Here is a 17814-nt window from a genome sequence, read left to right as displayed (position 1 = left end):
AAACAAACACCCATGATGGCACTCACTGCAATTACACTGCTTCTCCTCAGCCTGGTCTGGCTCCCCCTCTCTTTCCCCTGCAAGCTGTAGCAGCTTACTTACAAGTCAGTCACTCACTGACACTGACAGTCGCAGACTAGTACTGCTGCTGCTGCTGGAAAAAACGAGTGACGTGTCAATGCTGCTGCCGACTGCCTGCCAGTATTGAATTTGTCTTCCTAAGAGGAACGCTGGCTGCATGCTGCTCCTCATCAGTGGCTGGTGTAGACATAGCATAGAAGGAGAGAGGTGGGCATGTGGCGGGTGTGACGGGTGGGCGGTGGCATCTTTGATTTACCCAGGCGTCTGGTCAGTAATGCGGTCCTGACAGGGTGCAGCGCAGAGGGGACAGTAATCAGCCTGCTCGGCGATTGCTGCATCAGGCATGTGAGATCAAGGTGCCAGACATTAGGGGGTGCCTGTGCGCACCAGGCACCCCCCCTGCGCACACCTATGGTCCAGAGGGCGCAGCCGCCGCCGTGGCAAGAGCTGCATCCTGATTCCCGCTCCCCGGCTGCAGCAGGCGCCACTGACTGATGCTAAATTGACGCATAATTGACCTCTAGTGTCTGTGCAGCGCTGCTATGGGAGAGACGTTAGAACGTCTATTCCATAGAGAGGAGCAGGCGGCCAGAGACGGAGGGCAGCGCAGCAGCGGTCGGGAGGCAGGAGCAGGGCTGGTAAGTACTGTGTTTTGTTTTTTTTGGTCTGTTTGTAAGCGTCACAACTGGGGCACAGCTACAGGGCGGCACAACTACTGTGGTCACAGATACAGGGGTCACAGTTACAGGGTTCACAGCTAAAGGGGGGGCACAAGTACAGGGGGATAACTGTGGCCATGTCCCTTCCCTATGAAGAAGCCACACCCCTATTTTACCTTGGGGGGGGGGGGGGGGGGAGGCGCCACAGGAAACTTTCACCCTGGGAACCACGAGGTCTAGAACCGACCCTGTGAATGGGCATGTCGCTGCCATGTGCTGGGTGTGATTTGGTGGCAGTGCTTAAACTAAAGGTTGGAGCTGTCGTGCTCTCCCTGTAAGAATATCTTCTTTCTTTAAATATAAACAGGTTGGGTGAGTAATATCAACAGCCATTATGTCATGAGAGACTCAAAGCTGATCATGTCAACATTCATCATGTAGACAGTGATGAAGTGTGGACATGTTAGAATGTAGACATACCATCCCCGGTTGCCATCTCCTGGAGGCTGAAGCGGCCTCTGAGTCATCTTCTGGGTCCCGACAAGTGTTTGTATGGTAAGCTATCCCTAACCCTAACCTCCCTCACCCCACCCCGCAGCCTAACCCTCCAGAAGGCAGCCTAACCCAGGGCCATCTTAACGTATAGGCCCACTGGGCAGCTGCCCAGGGCCTCGTGATTTAGGGGCATTTGAGCACTGGTGAGCTGGGAGCTTCTTTTAGGGAGGCTGGTAGAGAATGCTGTCCAGTCCCTCTAACTGTGAATTACACACAATCATATCTCTACCTGCCTACCAGCCTGCAGCGAGACAGTGAATGGCTTTCAGCATGCTGATTGGAGGATGGCTGGAGCTATCACAATACTGACAGCCATTCACTGTATGGAAGCATTTGGAGAGAAGGCATGGGACCCCGGACCACAGCAGTGACAAGGTATGTTTTTTTTTCTATGTATTCCGGTGAATGGGTGGGTTGGGTCCCCAGTGCACTGCTTTGCCTAGGGCCTATAATGCTATTAGGATGGACCTTGCCTAACCCTAATGTTGACATTGTAGTGTCAACCTTTTGACTACATTCCATATATAGTACAGGCAGTGTTCTGCAAGTACCGCTAGACTCAGATGAATTCCTCTATAGACACCACTGCATGTAAAGAGCTCTATATACAGTAGAACACAGTCCATGGGCAGTGTATTGGCCAGGAGCAACGAGTTATGGTCGCTGCTGGACAGCCTGGATCCTATGTGGCTGGTGCCCAAACCTAACCAAGTACTAAGATGACTTCTCAGAATATCAGGATCTACATTCACATCCTGGTGTAGGAAATAATATACAAAACCATAATGAAAATAAACCAGAGCTGGGCAAAAAGACCAGGGCACAGTCCCGGCACCTTGGTGACCTAGGGCCGTGGCTGATTGGTAATAAAGCATTTGTAAACTCTCTCCATCCCTCAGACACTACACCTCTCCACAGAACTTCAAACGGGCTCTTAAGACCCACTTCTTCACCAAACCCAGCCAAATCTCATCCTAACCCTCTGTTCCATGCACTGTTTACGCCATCTGTGTCACCCCTGTCTGCCCCTCCCCTTTAGAATGTAAGCTCTCACAAGTAGGGCCCTCTTCCCTCATGTGCTTATCCTTTTCTTACTTTAATAATCCTCAACTGCCCAATTCCTGCAGCTTTCGGCCACCTTGATACTTATCTCAGTGTCGTCTACTGACGTAGTTATGCTTAGTTACCCTGTTCTTGTCTTCAACTGTAAGTCACTGCTTTCCTGTTTTGATTATGTGCATATGTACTCTGGAATTGGACGCTGCGGAACAGTTGTGACACCATATAAATAAAGGAAAATAATAACAATAATAATAATAATAATAATAATAACTCTAATTCCCCACAGGCATATAGTATTTCTTTAACTTTTGTTTTCTATTACTTTAATAAAGCGTTGATTAGGTGATAGACTTTCTGCACACCAAATCAATGATGTCTGTTTATGTGAAGTGTTTAGAAAGTGCAGCGTCTCACCATAACTGATGTTGTTTGCCAGTCAAGCAATTTTTCAATACCCTAAAAGTACAAAATAATCTCCATTTTAATGAGGAACGCCACAAGACAGACAACAGATAAAGGTGAGCATGAAATGTCAACTACCTGGATGTAATTTAAACAGTGACATTTCAACAGCTCCCATTTTTTAAACGTGGCGAGCGAGAAATCAAAGTGAAATATGGCTAAATCCAATTTTAATTATTTATTGGATATTTAAGCAGATGTAAACAGATGTCTGCTGCTTTCTGAATTAAAGCGTACACAGCTCACAATGGAGGCTGTCAGTTTTGTGTTTAACCACTTTTCAGGAATATTCCCAGGAGATCACGGAGGTAGAAAGTGCATATACCTCATGAAAGTGAAGTTGCTAGTGAATTAATAGTGAATTAATGGGCTCACTGTAATCCAGGCAAGACTACTGACTGGGGGCAAAGATGGAATACGGTGACCACTGCAGAATAAAGCATATTTGACTTTTAAATGGTCCCCTCCAGGAGATGGTGGAGGGGGAGATCCACATGGAAGGCGAGGAGTGGAGGCAACTATAAAATGACACACCACAAATAGTGTCATCAAGTCCCTGTACTCCCTCTTCACTGAAGAAGTCGGGGGGTTCTGGGAGGCTGGTCTACTCTCCAGGGAATGCAGAAAAACCCACGGAAGTTTAGGGGTAGGCAAGCATGGAACAGGGCAACTGTCTCAGGCGGTGGTGCTGAGGAAAGGGGGGGGCAGGTACTATTTACCCGGGCCCAGACCTGATGGAGGGGTCCAGAGGGGATCCAAGTGTCCCCCTTCCCGCAAATACCTGTCATCAGCACTTACAGAGCTTCTCCTCAGCCCAGCACATGAGTGGCACATAAAGTAATATTTTTTCTGTATTTTCTTTTCTAAGTGTGCAGGGCCACGCCTCCCATGATTAGGCCACGCCCCATGAAAAGTACCTGGGCCCGGCCAAGGCTATCTACTGCCCTGGTCTTAAAAAAATATTTGATTTTCAATAATGCTAAATTATAATACAGTTCCCATGACCTAATGTGTCCCGTGGATATAACAGTAGAGCCTATATACATAAACACAGGATTCTTTTATGCAGTTAAGACTAGATACTATTCAAAACAAGTATTAGGTGTAAATTTACTAAGGTGGCAGGTTTTTTTAACTGGTGATGTTGCCCATAGCAACCAATCAGATTCTATATATTATCTTCTAGAAGCAGCTAGATAAGTGTTAAATAGAACCTTATTGGTTGCTTTTGGCAACATCACCAGTTCTAAAAAAAACTCCCACCTTAGTAAATTTACCCTTAAAGTCTCTCACCTGTAAATATTGCATGCATCTCTATTAACGCGTCAGTGTTTCCTAGAAAACACTGTGATGTACCATTTCGTATGCAGATGCAGCAGCACAGACAATATATAGGCATGCTGCATATCATTTTAAACAGTAGAGTCTGCCTATGCGTTCTAATCGCATAGCGATGTGAATTAGATGAATTTTTGGCAAAAAAAGTAGTCCAATGCTAAAGGAGTTGCACGGGACCTATCAGCTCACTCACGCCAGGCATCTCCCGCTGCGTGGCATATTGAGGCAAGATGTGTAATCTATATAAAATGGCTTTCTATAATCAAGCACCAAAAACATATACTATAGTTAATTAATAAGAAATTATTGAATATAGAAGTAATAAATCAACTCCGAACTAAGAGCTGTATATAAGTTATGTGGTGTCTCTCTAGGCTACACTGCAGTACTGGACAACCTACTGTATGTCTGTCCAGTACTTCCTTGTGGCCACAGGTCATGCTGGGTTGCGGCAGTAAGTAATTTCTGAAATGTGACGCTAACAGGGGAAAGACAGCTGCCAAATATGGCTTTACACTAAATAGTACAATCCTCTTAACTACAGTGTCGTCACCATGTTGATATAAAAACACCTCAAAAACGCCAAAAGACGTGCATTGGTGGAGGGGCTGCTGGAGGGGCTCGGCAGGAGCCCCATCTTGCTACCCCTCACCAGTATGCATGTGCTGTAGCCAGAGGCAGTGGCGCCATCTTCCCGGTGATTTCTTTGGGAAGATGGCACTGCACATAGAAAGCAAAGACTCTGGCAATGCTCCTGATTGGCTCACGAACTGGCACCTGATTTAAGATACCCGCACCACCGCCGGAGATCAGACTGAGGAGCAGGAGAGGCGCACGCTGCACTCTCCTGCCCTCGCTGCAAGCAATGTATTCGGGCCGCAAAAGGACCCCTGGCCGCGGGCCGCAAAAGGATGCGGCAGGGGCCGGGCGTTTGACACCACTGCCCTAGAGTATCCAAATTTGTTTCACGGAACCCTTAGACCAAAGTTTCTTAGTGAGAAATTCAGAAACAAATATAAAATTAAGTAAATTGTGGTTATATATAATATGTCATCCTTAGGTTCAGTTATGTGGTGAAGGACTGGTTTTGCCAATTAAATTAAGCATAAATAATTTGAATTGGTCCTGGACCACCAAACTACAGCACAACTGCAAGGCCCCCCTTAGCCCCTCCCCCTTTCCCAAGACACCCCAGGGTGTCACGGCCCCCAGTTTGGAAACTACTGCCATAAAATAAACTTTTTTTTTTTAAACTACCGGTAAATCTCCATTAAAAAAAAATGCTTATGTACAGACAGAACCCTTACAGTTTTATTTTATGTATAGATTTGTATTGTAGGGTGTCCCTATTTATCTTTGGCTATGTAAGGCTTTGTGTGAACCCAATTTCCACTGTTATGTTGTTAATTACTGTTACAGTGTTTCAGTGATGACCTCATTTAAGTACAAAATGATGAAAAAAATCGGAGTAAATCTGTGAAAAGCACAAACATTATCCGATTGGTCTGATTCTGCATATGCTACAGCAGTGTTTTTCAACCACCGTGCCGTGGCACACTAGTGTGCCCTGAGCAGTCTCCAGGTGTGCCACCATAGAAGCCGGCCCAGGCCCGTCAGTGTTTTGGCACTACTGATGCCCTGGAACAATCAATACTGGTGGGTTTAGTGGTTACACAGCCAGTTCTAATTTTGGGCCCGGGCAGTGTTGGGCTATTCTGGCTTTCTCAGATGTGGCTCAGGCGTTACCTATGTAGAAGCTGCGACATGACATCCTAGGACACGCAACTGCACCATGCATCACCATTATATTTGAATGTGCCTTGGCAATATTTAAATCTTTTTCAGTGTGCCACGAGTTGTAAAAGGTTAACAGGAAGCGCTCACAAATATTGTTCTTCCGTACCTTCTGCTTTATGTCCACATCTTATTCATCATCAGCTTTCTATCTGCTTGTTATGTTATTATTATGTATATGATTTGTTACTGTATGGCTTGTTATACCGACTGTCCAGAACTACCACGTTTTGTGGTGCTGTACAAACAAATCACTGTAGTGTTGGAGATTTGTGCAGGTATTATCTACTATCTTCATGATTAATGATTATTTAAATGTGAATATATTACACAACTGGCCGGTACATCAGATATATTGCAATCAGAGGGGGTGATGGTTTTTTTTCAGAAGTGAACAAACAAGAAAGAAAATACATAGAGCACTGGTAGCATATTTCTGTAATATCAAGAGGCAGATTATCCTGTCAGGAAGCTGGAAATTGCCAGACACGGACAATCTATTAAAAGTTCAAACTGCTGTGAGCTTAGGCTTAATAACGTTACAATTCCTCACTATGAAGGGAAATTGTATTATTCAAATCAGACGGAGGGTAATTTGCCTGTGTTTTGGGTACGCTGCTCTACAAATTGTTCACTTCTCCGCTGCATAATTGATATCCTACAACAATGACATACATTCCGCACCAAAGGGCGTTCTACGCCAAAAATCAGCCCCGTCGTCTGATAAATATGTAATAGATCCAAATACAAATGTCACATTATCATTTCAAGTTGTTAGCAGAAAGCCACTGTTCACTGGGACTAATCAAATCTCATTTGAAGCAGAAGTGGCCGACGTGCCGAGGGATAGGAGAAAGATACACAAAGGACAAACATTCCCCCTCAAAACGGTAACAAGATCTGTATGGCAACTTCAGTCGTGCTCTAAGCAGCAAATTAATACACTGCATATACAATATTGAGGAGCTCGGAATTATAAACATGCTGAAATATTAAAATATCCATCTACAAGCAGAATGAATAATATTGTAGTGAGATGCTATGTATGTGATTATGCTGGCGATCCCTAAAGCCTGTGGAGCTGTGAATATTAGCCTCAGCCCGGATAAAGAACATCCATTGTTACCCCACATGTGTCATGTAATGGCTCATACTGTACACTGTGTTGAAAAATAAAATGAGATATTTTTGTACAGCAAGTGTTTAATGCAGCACATATATGGTATCAGAACCGGAACTACTGGTGTCTCCGGAGAAAGTCTAGATGCCTGCTCTCTTAGAACACGAGATGCTTGAAGTAAGGATGGTCGGATATAGGCCCAAATGTATTAAGCCTTAAAAAGAGATAAAGTGGAGACTGATAAAGAGTGATAAAGTACCAGCCAATCAGCTTTCTAACTGCCATGCCACAGGCTGCGTTTGAAAAATGACACTTAGGATATGATTGGCTGGCGCTTTCTCTCTCTTTATCGGTCTCCACTTTATCTCTTGTTAAAGCTTAATACAATTGGGCCATAGTTCTTCTTCATAAGGCAGATTTGTGAATGCAAATGGGTAATCAGTCTTGAAGAATTGAGGCAAGGTTCCTGGTTTACTTAGATACTTGCCTAAAGTCAAATAGAACACTATTAGCACTCCAGACTAGTGTTCACTGAGAGTACTGCCAGAGTCGGTCTGGAACTAACAAATGCTGAGGCTGGGCTCCAACCAGTATATGCTGGAACTGGTATTTGCAGAGACTGGCTGGATCCAGGATATGCTAGCACTGGGCTGGAACCAGTATATGCTGAGGCTGACAGAAACCGGTATATGCTGGAACCAGGGCCGGCAACAGAAATCTTGGGGCCCCATACACTGATATCTCTGGGGGCCCCCCACCCCCTCAGTCTGTAAATGCACTGTCACACACCTGTGCCCAACACTGGCAGGAGGCTTGGCTGGTTCAGGCATGCTCCTCAATGGCATGAGACATGGAAGGCGATGCAGCGTCATAGTCATGATGTCGTGACGGCTGCATGCACCACTGGGACGGGACCAAGTGAGGGGGGAAGGGAGGACTCTGTGGCCAGACACTTTAGCCCCATACACACTAGACGAGAAAGTGAGAGATCTCGCTCAGAAGGGCTGATTTGAGCAAGATCTTTCACAATATCGCCTAGTGTGTACACTCAATGTCGCTATCGATGCGCACATCGTTAACGCCCTCCCTCCCTCGTCTGAACTTGTACAGACGAGGAAGGTCCTCGTTAACGACAGCCATGCTGCCGTTGTTCCCACCGCCATCGCTCTCTTCCTCACCGGCATCGGCAAGTGTGTATGCACTTGCCAATGCCGGCACCCGGCCAGGTCCCCGCCGCCGCCAATGTCGGCGGGGATCGCCTAGTGTGTACTAGGCTTTAGTTAACTAAATTGGTGACAGACAGGCAGTTAGTTGTAAAAGTACTAAAAGTACTCTGACCCTCGGGGCACGGTAAGGGTGTCCCCTTTGACCACCCCCCTTTCGCCAGGCCTGCATTCATGCATCTGTGACATGTGCCCAAACCCAAAGCCCCAAAATCCAGAAGAGCGCACACTTACCAGCACACAGCCGCCGCTATTCAGACCAGTCTCCCCACAAGCTGCTAGCCTGCCTGCCTCAGGCTGTTTTATTCTGTATATTCGCCAGCCTGGCAGTCATTTTAATTGCAGTCCTGCTTCTGCAGACTGCACGGCCGCTCCTCTCAGGTAGTTGCCACAGCAGAGACAGGGCGGGCCGGGAGGAGAGCGACGTCATTGCACAGCTGACCTTGGGGCAGAGGGGGGTTACCACATGGGTGCCGCTGTTCTTAGTGCTGGCTAATTATATACATTGCGGCAATGCGATGACGAGCCAGCTGCCCGCTGTATAGTTAATAGCAGCATCATGCTGCTATTAACTACACAGCGGGCGGCCGGTGCGGCGGCTCGTTGCTGCGATGTATATAATTACTTCCATCCATGATGAGCTTGCAGCCGCCACACTGCCGCAGCCGGACCTCGGGGCCCCTCACAACGCTGGGGACTGGGACGATTGTCCCCTTTGATCCCCCCTGTCGCCGGGCCTGGCTGGAACCGATATATGTTAAAGCCGGCTGGATCTGATATATGCTGAAGCCAGCTGGATCTAATATATGTTGAAGCCGGCTGAAATTGGTATATGCTGGAACTGGTCTGGAACCGGAATATGTGGAGACCGTCTGGAACCGGTATACATTGGAACCGGTATATGCAAAAGTTACAATCTACAGACAATCTAAAACCATCTGCAGACATTGTTTGCCCTACATACTGTACACCCTCCACCCAGGTAACTGAACTATCAGGGTTTCCGTGATAGAGATACCTGTAGTATGGAGGAACTCTCCCGCTGCACTACAACACTTAGCTTCCTGGGTTACTGGACTCTACTTAAAATCTTTCCCTCAAAATCAAACAGAACTTTGTCAGTTTCTAATACAGATGCTAACAATAGCTCTCTGCTTTAGAGGCAGCACTCTTTGAAGCACACACACCCTCCCTCCTCCAGTCCTCACTTTCAGATGGCAACACCTGGGCAGAAACCTTTGTAGTGTTTTAGCACGGCACCGCGCCCTGCCTGATTTTTAAAGGGCAAATTGTGCCCTGCCCCTTTAGCGCATACCTGCTGAAACAGTCAGCTGCCTCCATTAGTGACGTTGAGAGAGCTTGCCCCACCCCTATTAATGATGCCAACAGGCCCGCCCCCTTCCTGGTTGTCCGCAGCCCCTTTTCGTGCGTGCCATGCTACCTCCGACATACTGCCACCTTGCCCAATTAAATTCCTGGGGAGAACACTACTTTGCCAAGCCAGGATGGGGAGCATTCTCCTAAACTGGGGTTAGCAGGGTGTAGTGCCACTTAATGCTTTAGCCCAAAAAGCATAATTATGACAGATGAGGGCACAGTTCATTATTCCCTATAGGAAATGGCTATTTGATCATGACATTAAATCTCTACATTCAGTATTTAACCCCAGTGTACATTCAAGATACCAAACAATGGAATATTTATGCAAAATTGCAGCAGGAGAGCAGAATAAGGAGTCCACGTTGTGAGCCATGGACGGGGGTAGAAAGGGAAAGTTGGGGAAATAGGACATCAGTTGAAGGGTAATGGATAGGTGGAAGAGTCTCCCAAAACAGCTACTAGAGGTAAATACAATCAAGGAATCTAAAGTGCACGAAATACACAAATGGTTATATTGAATCTGAAAGGAGACACAGGGAGAGATAGTCAAGAACGCTTCCAGTAAAACAATGGGGCACAGAGCAGCGTTTGAACTTACCCCCTTTCTGTACTTAGGTGCACCTCTCTCACAATGCTCTCCAACACTTTTAAAGGATCTTCAATGGCACAAGAGTCTAGGACATTCCCACTGCAAAAGATAACAGCTCCATCAAAGTCATATACTGTATCTAATGGTGTCTGGCAGAGAATTATACTTTTGCTATTGTTTTCCCTCTCTTCCATGTAATGGCTAACACGTCGCCAACCCTCTGCTAGAGAAACCCCATACACCAACATGTCATTTTGCTTATTTGATCTTCTAAATTTGACTATTTGAAAGCACATCCCTCTGTTTGGATGAGAGAAATGTTAAGAATTATTGGCTGATGTTCTGAAAATAATGTTTGATATATACGTTGTATTTTTCATAGAAATATTTTCAATGAGTCCAATCACAGACTTGGATGATTACCTGAACTGCCCTGTGGACGGGGATTTATATTACAGCAGATTACATCTGATAAAGGGTTCATTATTAACGCCGGATCAAAACGCAAATCTGCATTAATACTGCGGCGTCCAAACAGCAATGAGGTTTAACTGCCTGGCAGTAGGTACACGACGACAAAGTCTCCTTAACGGCAAGGATTTCAGTGTCGAGTTACACCTAGAAGTCATTTTAGAAACTAATCCCCAAATGCTTAAAGAAAGCAGAATACATGTAAAGCATTACCATCATTTTCTTAGGTGTGAATGCATACATCTCAGTACCTTCCCCATCTGTAAGTGATCATCACGGCAGCTTCCAATCAACAAAGTTTTATTACAGTATGTTATATGAAAATTGTGACGTTTCAATGTCTTTTGTTTTGTGTTCAGTATCAAAGTGCACACGTCACCTGCTCACAAGCCATGTACACACAGCAATACAACTTGCGCCTGGGTAACCACTCTCTAAGACACACCTTGCGCTCAGTAGGCGCTTCTGCTTCTAGAAGGGCGAAAATCTCCAAAAGTGACTGTGCATAAGTCCAACCTTCTACCTCCTAACTCCCAACTTTAACAAAAAACAAAAAGTTTGAGTTATCTCCTAAAATACTGCTCAGTGTAGCCTCTATTATAGTTACAAATTAATGATGAGGTCTGTCTTTATTATGTATGGCAATTTTACAGTATGTGCATAGCACTTTGTTTAACATTGCCTGCAAAGTGTAATATTGGACCCACTATAAGTATAGGAGGTAAAAGGGGTACAGTATATGTATTAGAGAAAAGCCGTAAATCTGTAAATATAGTGAAAATAACAGAGTAAACCGAACCCGCACATCTCTAAAAAAAAATCAGTATTAGTTTATTTCTTTTTTTGCTGGAGATGGGGCTTATCCCAATTTAACAAGCCCCTGATCAGCGAAGGTAATAGCTTTTGCCAGCTATCTCGGGGGATAGTTTCCCCATACAACACTTATTTAACATGGGTACCATAGCCCTCTTATCAGTACTGCCATCTAAGGGTGGCAATAGTAGATGAATCCAACAGTACAAGAAATACATTATTATTATTATTATTAATAAAAATAATAAATGTTTACTTTGAAAAATATATTTTTTCTAACTGTAACCAATATTTTTCTTCTTTGTAAATAAATCTGCAGCTGGAAGTAAAGGTCACGGCTTCCAGCGCAGTTAGCTGTTTGCACACAGGGATCCCGGGAGGCCAGCAAAATGGTGAGATCGGCCTTATCGCTGCCGGCTAGCATCGCACGGGAGAGGAGTTGTCAGCTGACCAAACTTTTCTCAATAAATTGCAGCAATAACAGGATTTATGGAAAATCAGCCCTATCGCCGCAGATTCTTATAGGCACCCCTTAGTACTCTACTTAGTTATCTCATAGATTGTAGTGTATATGTATCAGTGCGGCAGGAATGTTATCTGTACTGCGCTGTGTAATATGAAGGCGCTATATATAAATGATAAATAATCATGCATTGCTCGCTGAGGGAGGGCCGCAGAGAAATGTGTAACCAGCAACATAGAGACTCAGGGGCAGATTTATTAAGCTCGGTGAAGTGGTAAAGTGGAAGGTGATAAAGGACCAGCCAATCAGATCCTAACTACCATGTCACAGGCTGGGTTTGAAAAATGACAGTTAGGAGCTGATTGGCTGATCCTTTATCACCTTCCACTTTATCACTTCACCAAGCTTAATAAATCTGCCCCTCAGAGGCTGATGACACAATAAAGGAGAATACACCACGTCATGCATACACTTAGATGGGACATGTCTGCTCATTCCAGGCACATTGGGTTTGCTTTCTTCTTGCAAGAGTAAAACTAGTTTTATATTCTTCACATTCCAGAGAGTTACAGAACATTATCAGGAAACTACTGAATTCCATGTGGTGTTTGCTGCCATGAGAGAGAAAAAACGAGTTTTATGGTAAGAACTTACCTTTGTTAAAACTCTTTCTGCGAGGTACACTGGGCTCCACAAGGAAAGACATAGGGGTGTAGAGTAGGATCTTGATCCGAGGCACCAACAGGCTCAAAAGCTTTGACTGTTCCCAGAATGCCTAGCGCCGCCTCCTCTATAACCCTGCCTCCGTGCACAGGAGCTCAGTTTTTAGTTAACCAGCCCAATGCAGTAGCAGGAAAAGAGACGACAACAGTTAGAAGCCACATACACCACACTCTCTCACGACAGGAGAAGTGTCAGCGGCTAATGCCATACCAACCCAAAGAAGCTAAGAGCGTCAGGGTGGGCGCCTTGTGGAGCCCAGTGTACCTCGCAGAAAGAGTTTTAACAAAGGTAAGTTCTTACCATAAAACTTGTTTTCTGCTGCGGGGTACACTGGGCTCCACAAGGAAAGACATAGGGGATGTACTAAAGCAGTTCCTTATGGGAGGGGACGCACTTTAGCGGGCACAAGAATCCGGCGTCCAAAGGAAGCATTCTGAGAAGCGGCAGTATTGAAGGCATAGAACCTTTTGAACGTGTTCACAGAGGACCACGTAGCCGCCTTGCACAATTGTTCAAGGGTCGCACCACGACGGGCCGCCCAAGAAGGGCCAACAGACCGAGTAGAATGGGCCGTAATGTGAGCAGAAGCTGATAGACCAGCCCTCACATAAGCATCTGCAATCACCATTCTAATCCATCTGGCCAGAGTTTGCTTGTGAGCAGGCCAGCCCCGTTTGTGAAATCCAAACACAACAAAAAGAGAATCAGATACCCTAATAGAAGCAGTTCTCTTCACATAGATACGGAGAGCCCGTACCACATCCAAAGACCGCTCTTTGGGAGACAGATCAGGAGAAACAAGTGCCGGAACCACAATCTCCTGGTTAAGGTGGAACGAAGAAACCACCTTAGGTAAATATCCGGGACGAGTCCTAAGAACCGCCCGGTCACGGTGAAATATCAGATATGGGGAACTACAATACAATGCACCCAAATCCGACACTCTTCTAGCTGAAGCAATAGCCAGCAGAAACACCACCTTAAGGGAAAGCCACTTAAGATCAGCTGAACCAAGAGGTTCAAACGGAGACTCTTGTAACGCCTTCAAAACCACGACAAGTCCCAAGGAGCCACAGGCGGGACATAGGGAGGTTGGATACGCAACACACCCTGAGTAAAGGTATGCACATCAGGTAAGGTCGCAAGCTTTCTCTGAAACCACACCGACAAGGCAGATACTTGAACCTTGAGGGAGGCCAGACGCAGGCCTAAGTCCAGGCCCTGCTGAAGAAAGGCCAACAACTTGGCTATACTAAACTTGGAAGCGTCATAATTGTTAGATGCGCACCAAACAAAGTAAGAATGCCAGACCCTATAGTAAACCCGAGCAGAAGCCGGTTTCCGGGCCCGCAACATAGTTTGAATGACCGCCTCAGAAAACCCTTTAGCCCTTGAGACGGAAGCTTCAAGAGCCACGCCGTCAAAGACAGCCGGGCTAGGTCCTGGTAGACACAGGGGCCCTGAATGAGGAGGTCTGGGCGTTGTGGAAGTAGAATTGGACGCTCTGACGATAGATCCTGCAGGTCTGAGAACCAGTGCCTTCTGGACCACGCTGGAGCTATGAGAAGCAGAATTCCTCTTTCTTGCTTGAACTTACGAATTACCCTGGGCAGGAGTGACACCGGAGGGAACACGTACGGCAGCCGAAACCTCCACGGCACTGCCAGCGCATCCACGAATGCTGCTTGAGGATCCCTTGTCCTTGCTCCGAAGACCGGAACCTTGTGATTGTGTCAAGACGCCATCAGATCCACGTCTAGAAGGCCCCATTTTGCCACTAGGAGTTGAAACACTTCTGGATGGAGGCCCCACTCCGGCGTGTACGTCCTGACGACTGAGAAAGTCCGCTTCCCAATTCAGGACTCCCGGAATTAATATTGCCTTTATGGCCGGTAGATGGCGTTCCGCCCAATGTAGAATCCGTGAGACTTCCTTCATTGCCAAACGGCTTCGAGTGCCGCCTTGATGGTTTATGTAAGCCACTGTGGTGGCGTTGTCCAACTGTACTTGAACAGGAAGGTTCTGAATTAAATGCTGGGCCAGGGTCAACGCATTGAAGACCGCCCGCAATTCCAGAATGTTGATCGAGAGGAGAGATTCCTCCATGGTCCACCGACCCTGCAGGGAGTGTTGCTCCATCACCGCTCCCCAACCTCTGAGACTGGCATCTGTCGTCAACAGGACCCAGTCAGATATCCAGAAGGGACGGCCCCTGCACAATCGCTGGTCCTGGAGCCACCAGTGCAGCGACAGACGGACCTCCGGAGTCAATGAGATCATATGAGACCTGATCCGGTGAGGTAGGCCGTCCCACTTGGCTAGAATTAGCCTCTGGAGGGGGCGAGAATGGAATTGAGCATACTCCACCATGTCGAATGCTGACACCATGAGGCCCAGCACCTGCATCGTCGAATGTATCGACACTTGCGGACGAGAAAGGAAGCAACGAATCCTGTCCTGAAGCTTCAGGACTTTCTCCTGAGACAAGAACAACCGCTGGTTGTGAGTGTCCAATGGCACTCCCAGGTGAACCATGCTCTGAGCAGGGATCAGGGAGGATTTCTTCCAGTTGATGGGCTTGTAGAAACCGGACAGTTATATCCAGATGACGTAGGAAAAGTTCTGGGGAATTTGCCAGGATTAACAAGTCGTCCAGATACGGCAGTATCCTGACCCCTTGACGGCGGAGTACCACCGTCATCACCACCATAACTTTGGTGAAGACTCGCGGAGCCGTAGTTAAACCAAAAGGTAACACCCGAAACTGATAATGGAGGTTGCCAATCGCAAACCTCAGGTATTGTTGATGCGACACTGCTATAGGAATATGCAGGTAAGTATCCTGTATGTCCAGGGAGACCATGTAGTCCCCGGGTTCCAAGGCCAGAACTATAGAGCGAAGGGTTTCCATACGGAACTTGGAAACTTTCACAAACCTGTTCAATGCCTTGAGATTGAGAATGGGCCAGGAGGACCCATTCGGTTTCGGTACCAGAAACAGCGGAGAAATAGTACCCCCGGCCCCTCTGAGCAAGAGGCACCTGTACGACGATTCCTGTATCCATGAGGGTCTGTACCACCGAATGTAGAGTGTTTGCCTTTGTCTGGTCCAACGGGACGTCTGTCCGGCAAAATCGATGAGGGGGTCGGTTTTTGAAGGCTATGGCGTAACCTCGTGTGACGACTTCCCGTACCCAGGCATCTGAAGTGGTCTTCAACCATTCCTGGGTATACCCTAGAAGCCGGCCCCCCACCCTGGGATCCCCCAGGGGGAGGCCCGCCCCGTCATGCGGCAGGCTTATCGGTCTTGGCAGCTGGCTGACGGGCAGCCCAGGCTCTCTTGGGCTTTGGCTTACCAGGTTTGGAAGTGCGGGCCTGCTTGTTGTACGCCTGACCTTTTGCTTTACCTGAAAAACGAAAGGGGCGAAAGGACGTACCTTTAGCCTTCAACACAGAAGGAGCGGTACTTGGCAGACAGGCAGTTTTGGCAGTAGCCAAGTCAGCCACTATCTTATTTAAGTCCTCCCCAAACAGAATATCTCCCTTGAAAGGGAGTACCTCCAGGGTTTTTCTAGAATCCAGATCCACAGACCAGGATCTCAGCCACAACATCCGGTAAGCCAGGACTGATGTAGTAGAGGCCTTGGCTGCTAGGATACCTGCATCAGAAGCCGCCTCTTTAATATAGTGAGAAGCTGTGACAATAAATGACAAGCATTGTCTAGAATGGTCAGAAGAGATTTCAGCTTCTAACTCTAGGGCCCACGCTTCAATAGCCTCTGCAGCCCATGTTGCTGCAATAGTGGGCCTTTGTGCAGCACCCGTGAGGGTGTAAATCGCTTTCAGGCAACCCTCCACACGTTTAGCCGTAGGCTCTTTTAGAGACGTGACGGTAGTGACAGGTAGAGCTGAGGAAACCACCATCCTAGCCACATGAGTCCACTGGAGGAGGCAATTTCCCAATTTTTAGACAGCTCTGGCGCGAGGGGATAGCGAGCCAGCATCTTCTTTTGAGGCACAAACTTCTTACCCGGGTTTCCCCAGGGTTCCTGACGTATATCCACTAGGTGGTCAGAGTGAGGTGTTTAACCACCTTCTGACGCTTGAACCTATTTGGTTTCTTAGGAGGGTCGGATGGCTCGGGATCATCCATAATCTGTAAAATTAACTTAATAGCCTCCAAAAGATCAGGAACATCCACATGGGAACTACCCTCCCCATCAGCAGTATCTGTGTCAGAATCTGTGGGGTCAGTGTAAGCGCCATCTTCATCAGACGAGGTGTCAGTGACAGCAGTGGATTGTGAGGAGATAAGAGCTCGCTTAGAGGACCCCTTGGTCTTAGGCGAGCGAGAGTCAGACTTTTTATTAGTCAAGGTCAGGACTGGTTCAACTTCTTCAATTGAGCAGATAAATTATCCGCCCACGGCGGGTTAGCACCGGCATAGGAGGTCCCATAGGGGTGTTTAGTAACTAGCGTATGTAGAAGCGTGGAAAAAGTAGCCCATGGTGGGTCATTATGTACCCCCATTGCCACAGTCCCACTGGGGGGCAAGGAGCCCCCAGAACCAGAGCCCACAGCTGCATTAGTCTCCTCATAGTGATCTATGGTGTCAGCAACACCGGCAGTGTGTTCAGCCCCAGAACCGTTACCTTCAGAAGCAGACATGATATAACTTGCAGTATCAGGTAACACAGTACAGATGTCAGCAGCACAATACCTCTTGCCCAAACCCCTGCACAGTGTAGTCAGCACAAGCAGAGATATAGGAGAGATATAGTGACTAAAATCACAGAGAAAAAATAAGAATTTACTCACCGGTAATTCTATTTCTCGTACTCCGTAGTGGATGCTGGGGACTCCGTAAGGACCATGGGAAATAGACGGGCTCCACAGGAGACTGGGCACTCTAAAGAAAGATTCAGTACTATCTGGTGTGCACTGGCTCCTCCCTCTATGCCCCTCCTCCAGACCTCAGTTAAGGAAACTGTGCCCGGAAGAGCTGACATTACAAGGAAAGGATTTTGGAATCCAGGGTAAGACTCATACCAGCCACACCAATCACACTGTACAACTTGTGA

At 46.9% G+C, this 17814-nt stretch overlaps 1 protein-coding gene across 3 annotated transcripts in view; it reads right to left on the bottom strand.

Moving 5' to 3' along the window:
- The window catches only part of NBAS (NBAS subunit of NRZ tethering complex), a 1316984-nt gene that overhangs the window by 342560 nt on the left and 956610 nt on the right, over positions 1-17814 (bottom strand). For all 3 annotated transcript variants that reach the window (XM_063915380.1, XM_063915382.1, XM_063915381.1), the window contains one exon: positions 10273-10362. In XM_063915380.1, coding sequence (XP_063771450.1) covers positions 10273-10362 — 90 coding nt within the window. The remainder of the gene's footprint in view (positions 1-10272; positions 10363-17814) is intronic.

This window comes from Pseudophryne corroboree, chromosome 4 (genome assembly GCF_028390025.1).
Source record: "Pseudophryne corroboree isolate aPseCor3 chromosome 4, aPseCor3.hap2, whole genome shotgun sequence".
NCBI classification, from domain to species: Eukaryota; Metazoa; Chordata; class Amphibia; order Anura; family Myobatrachidae; genus Pseudophryne; species Pseudophryne corroboree.
This window is presented reverse-complemented; position numbering and strand designations above follow the sequence as displayed.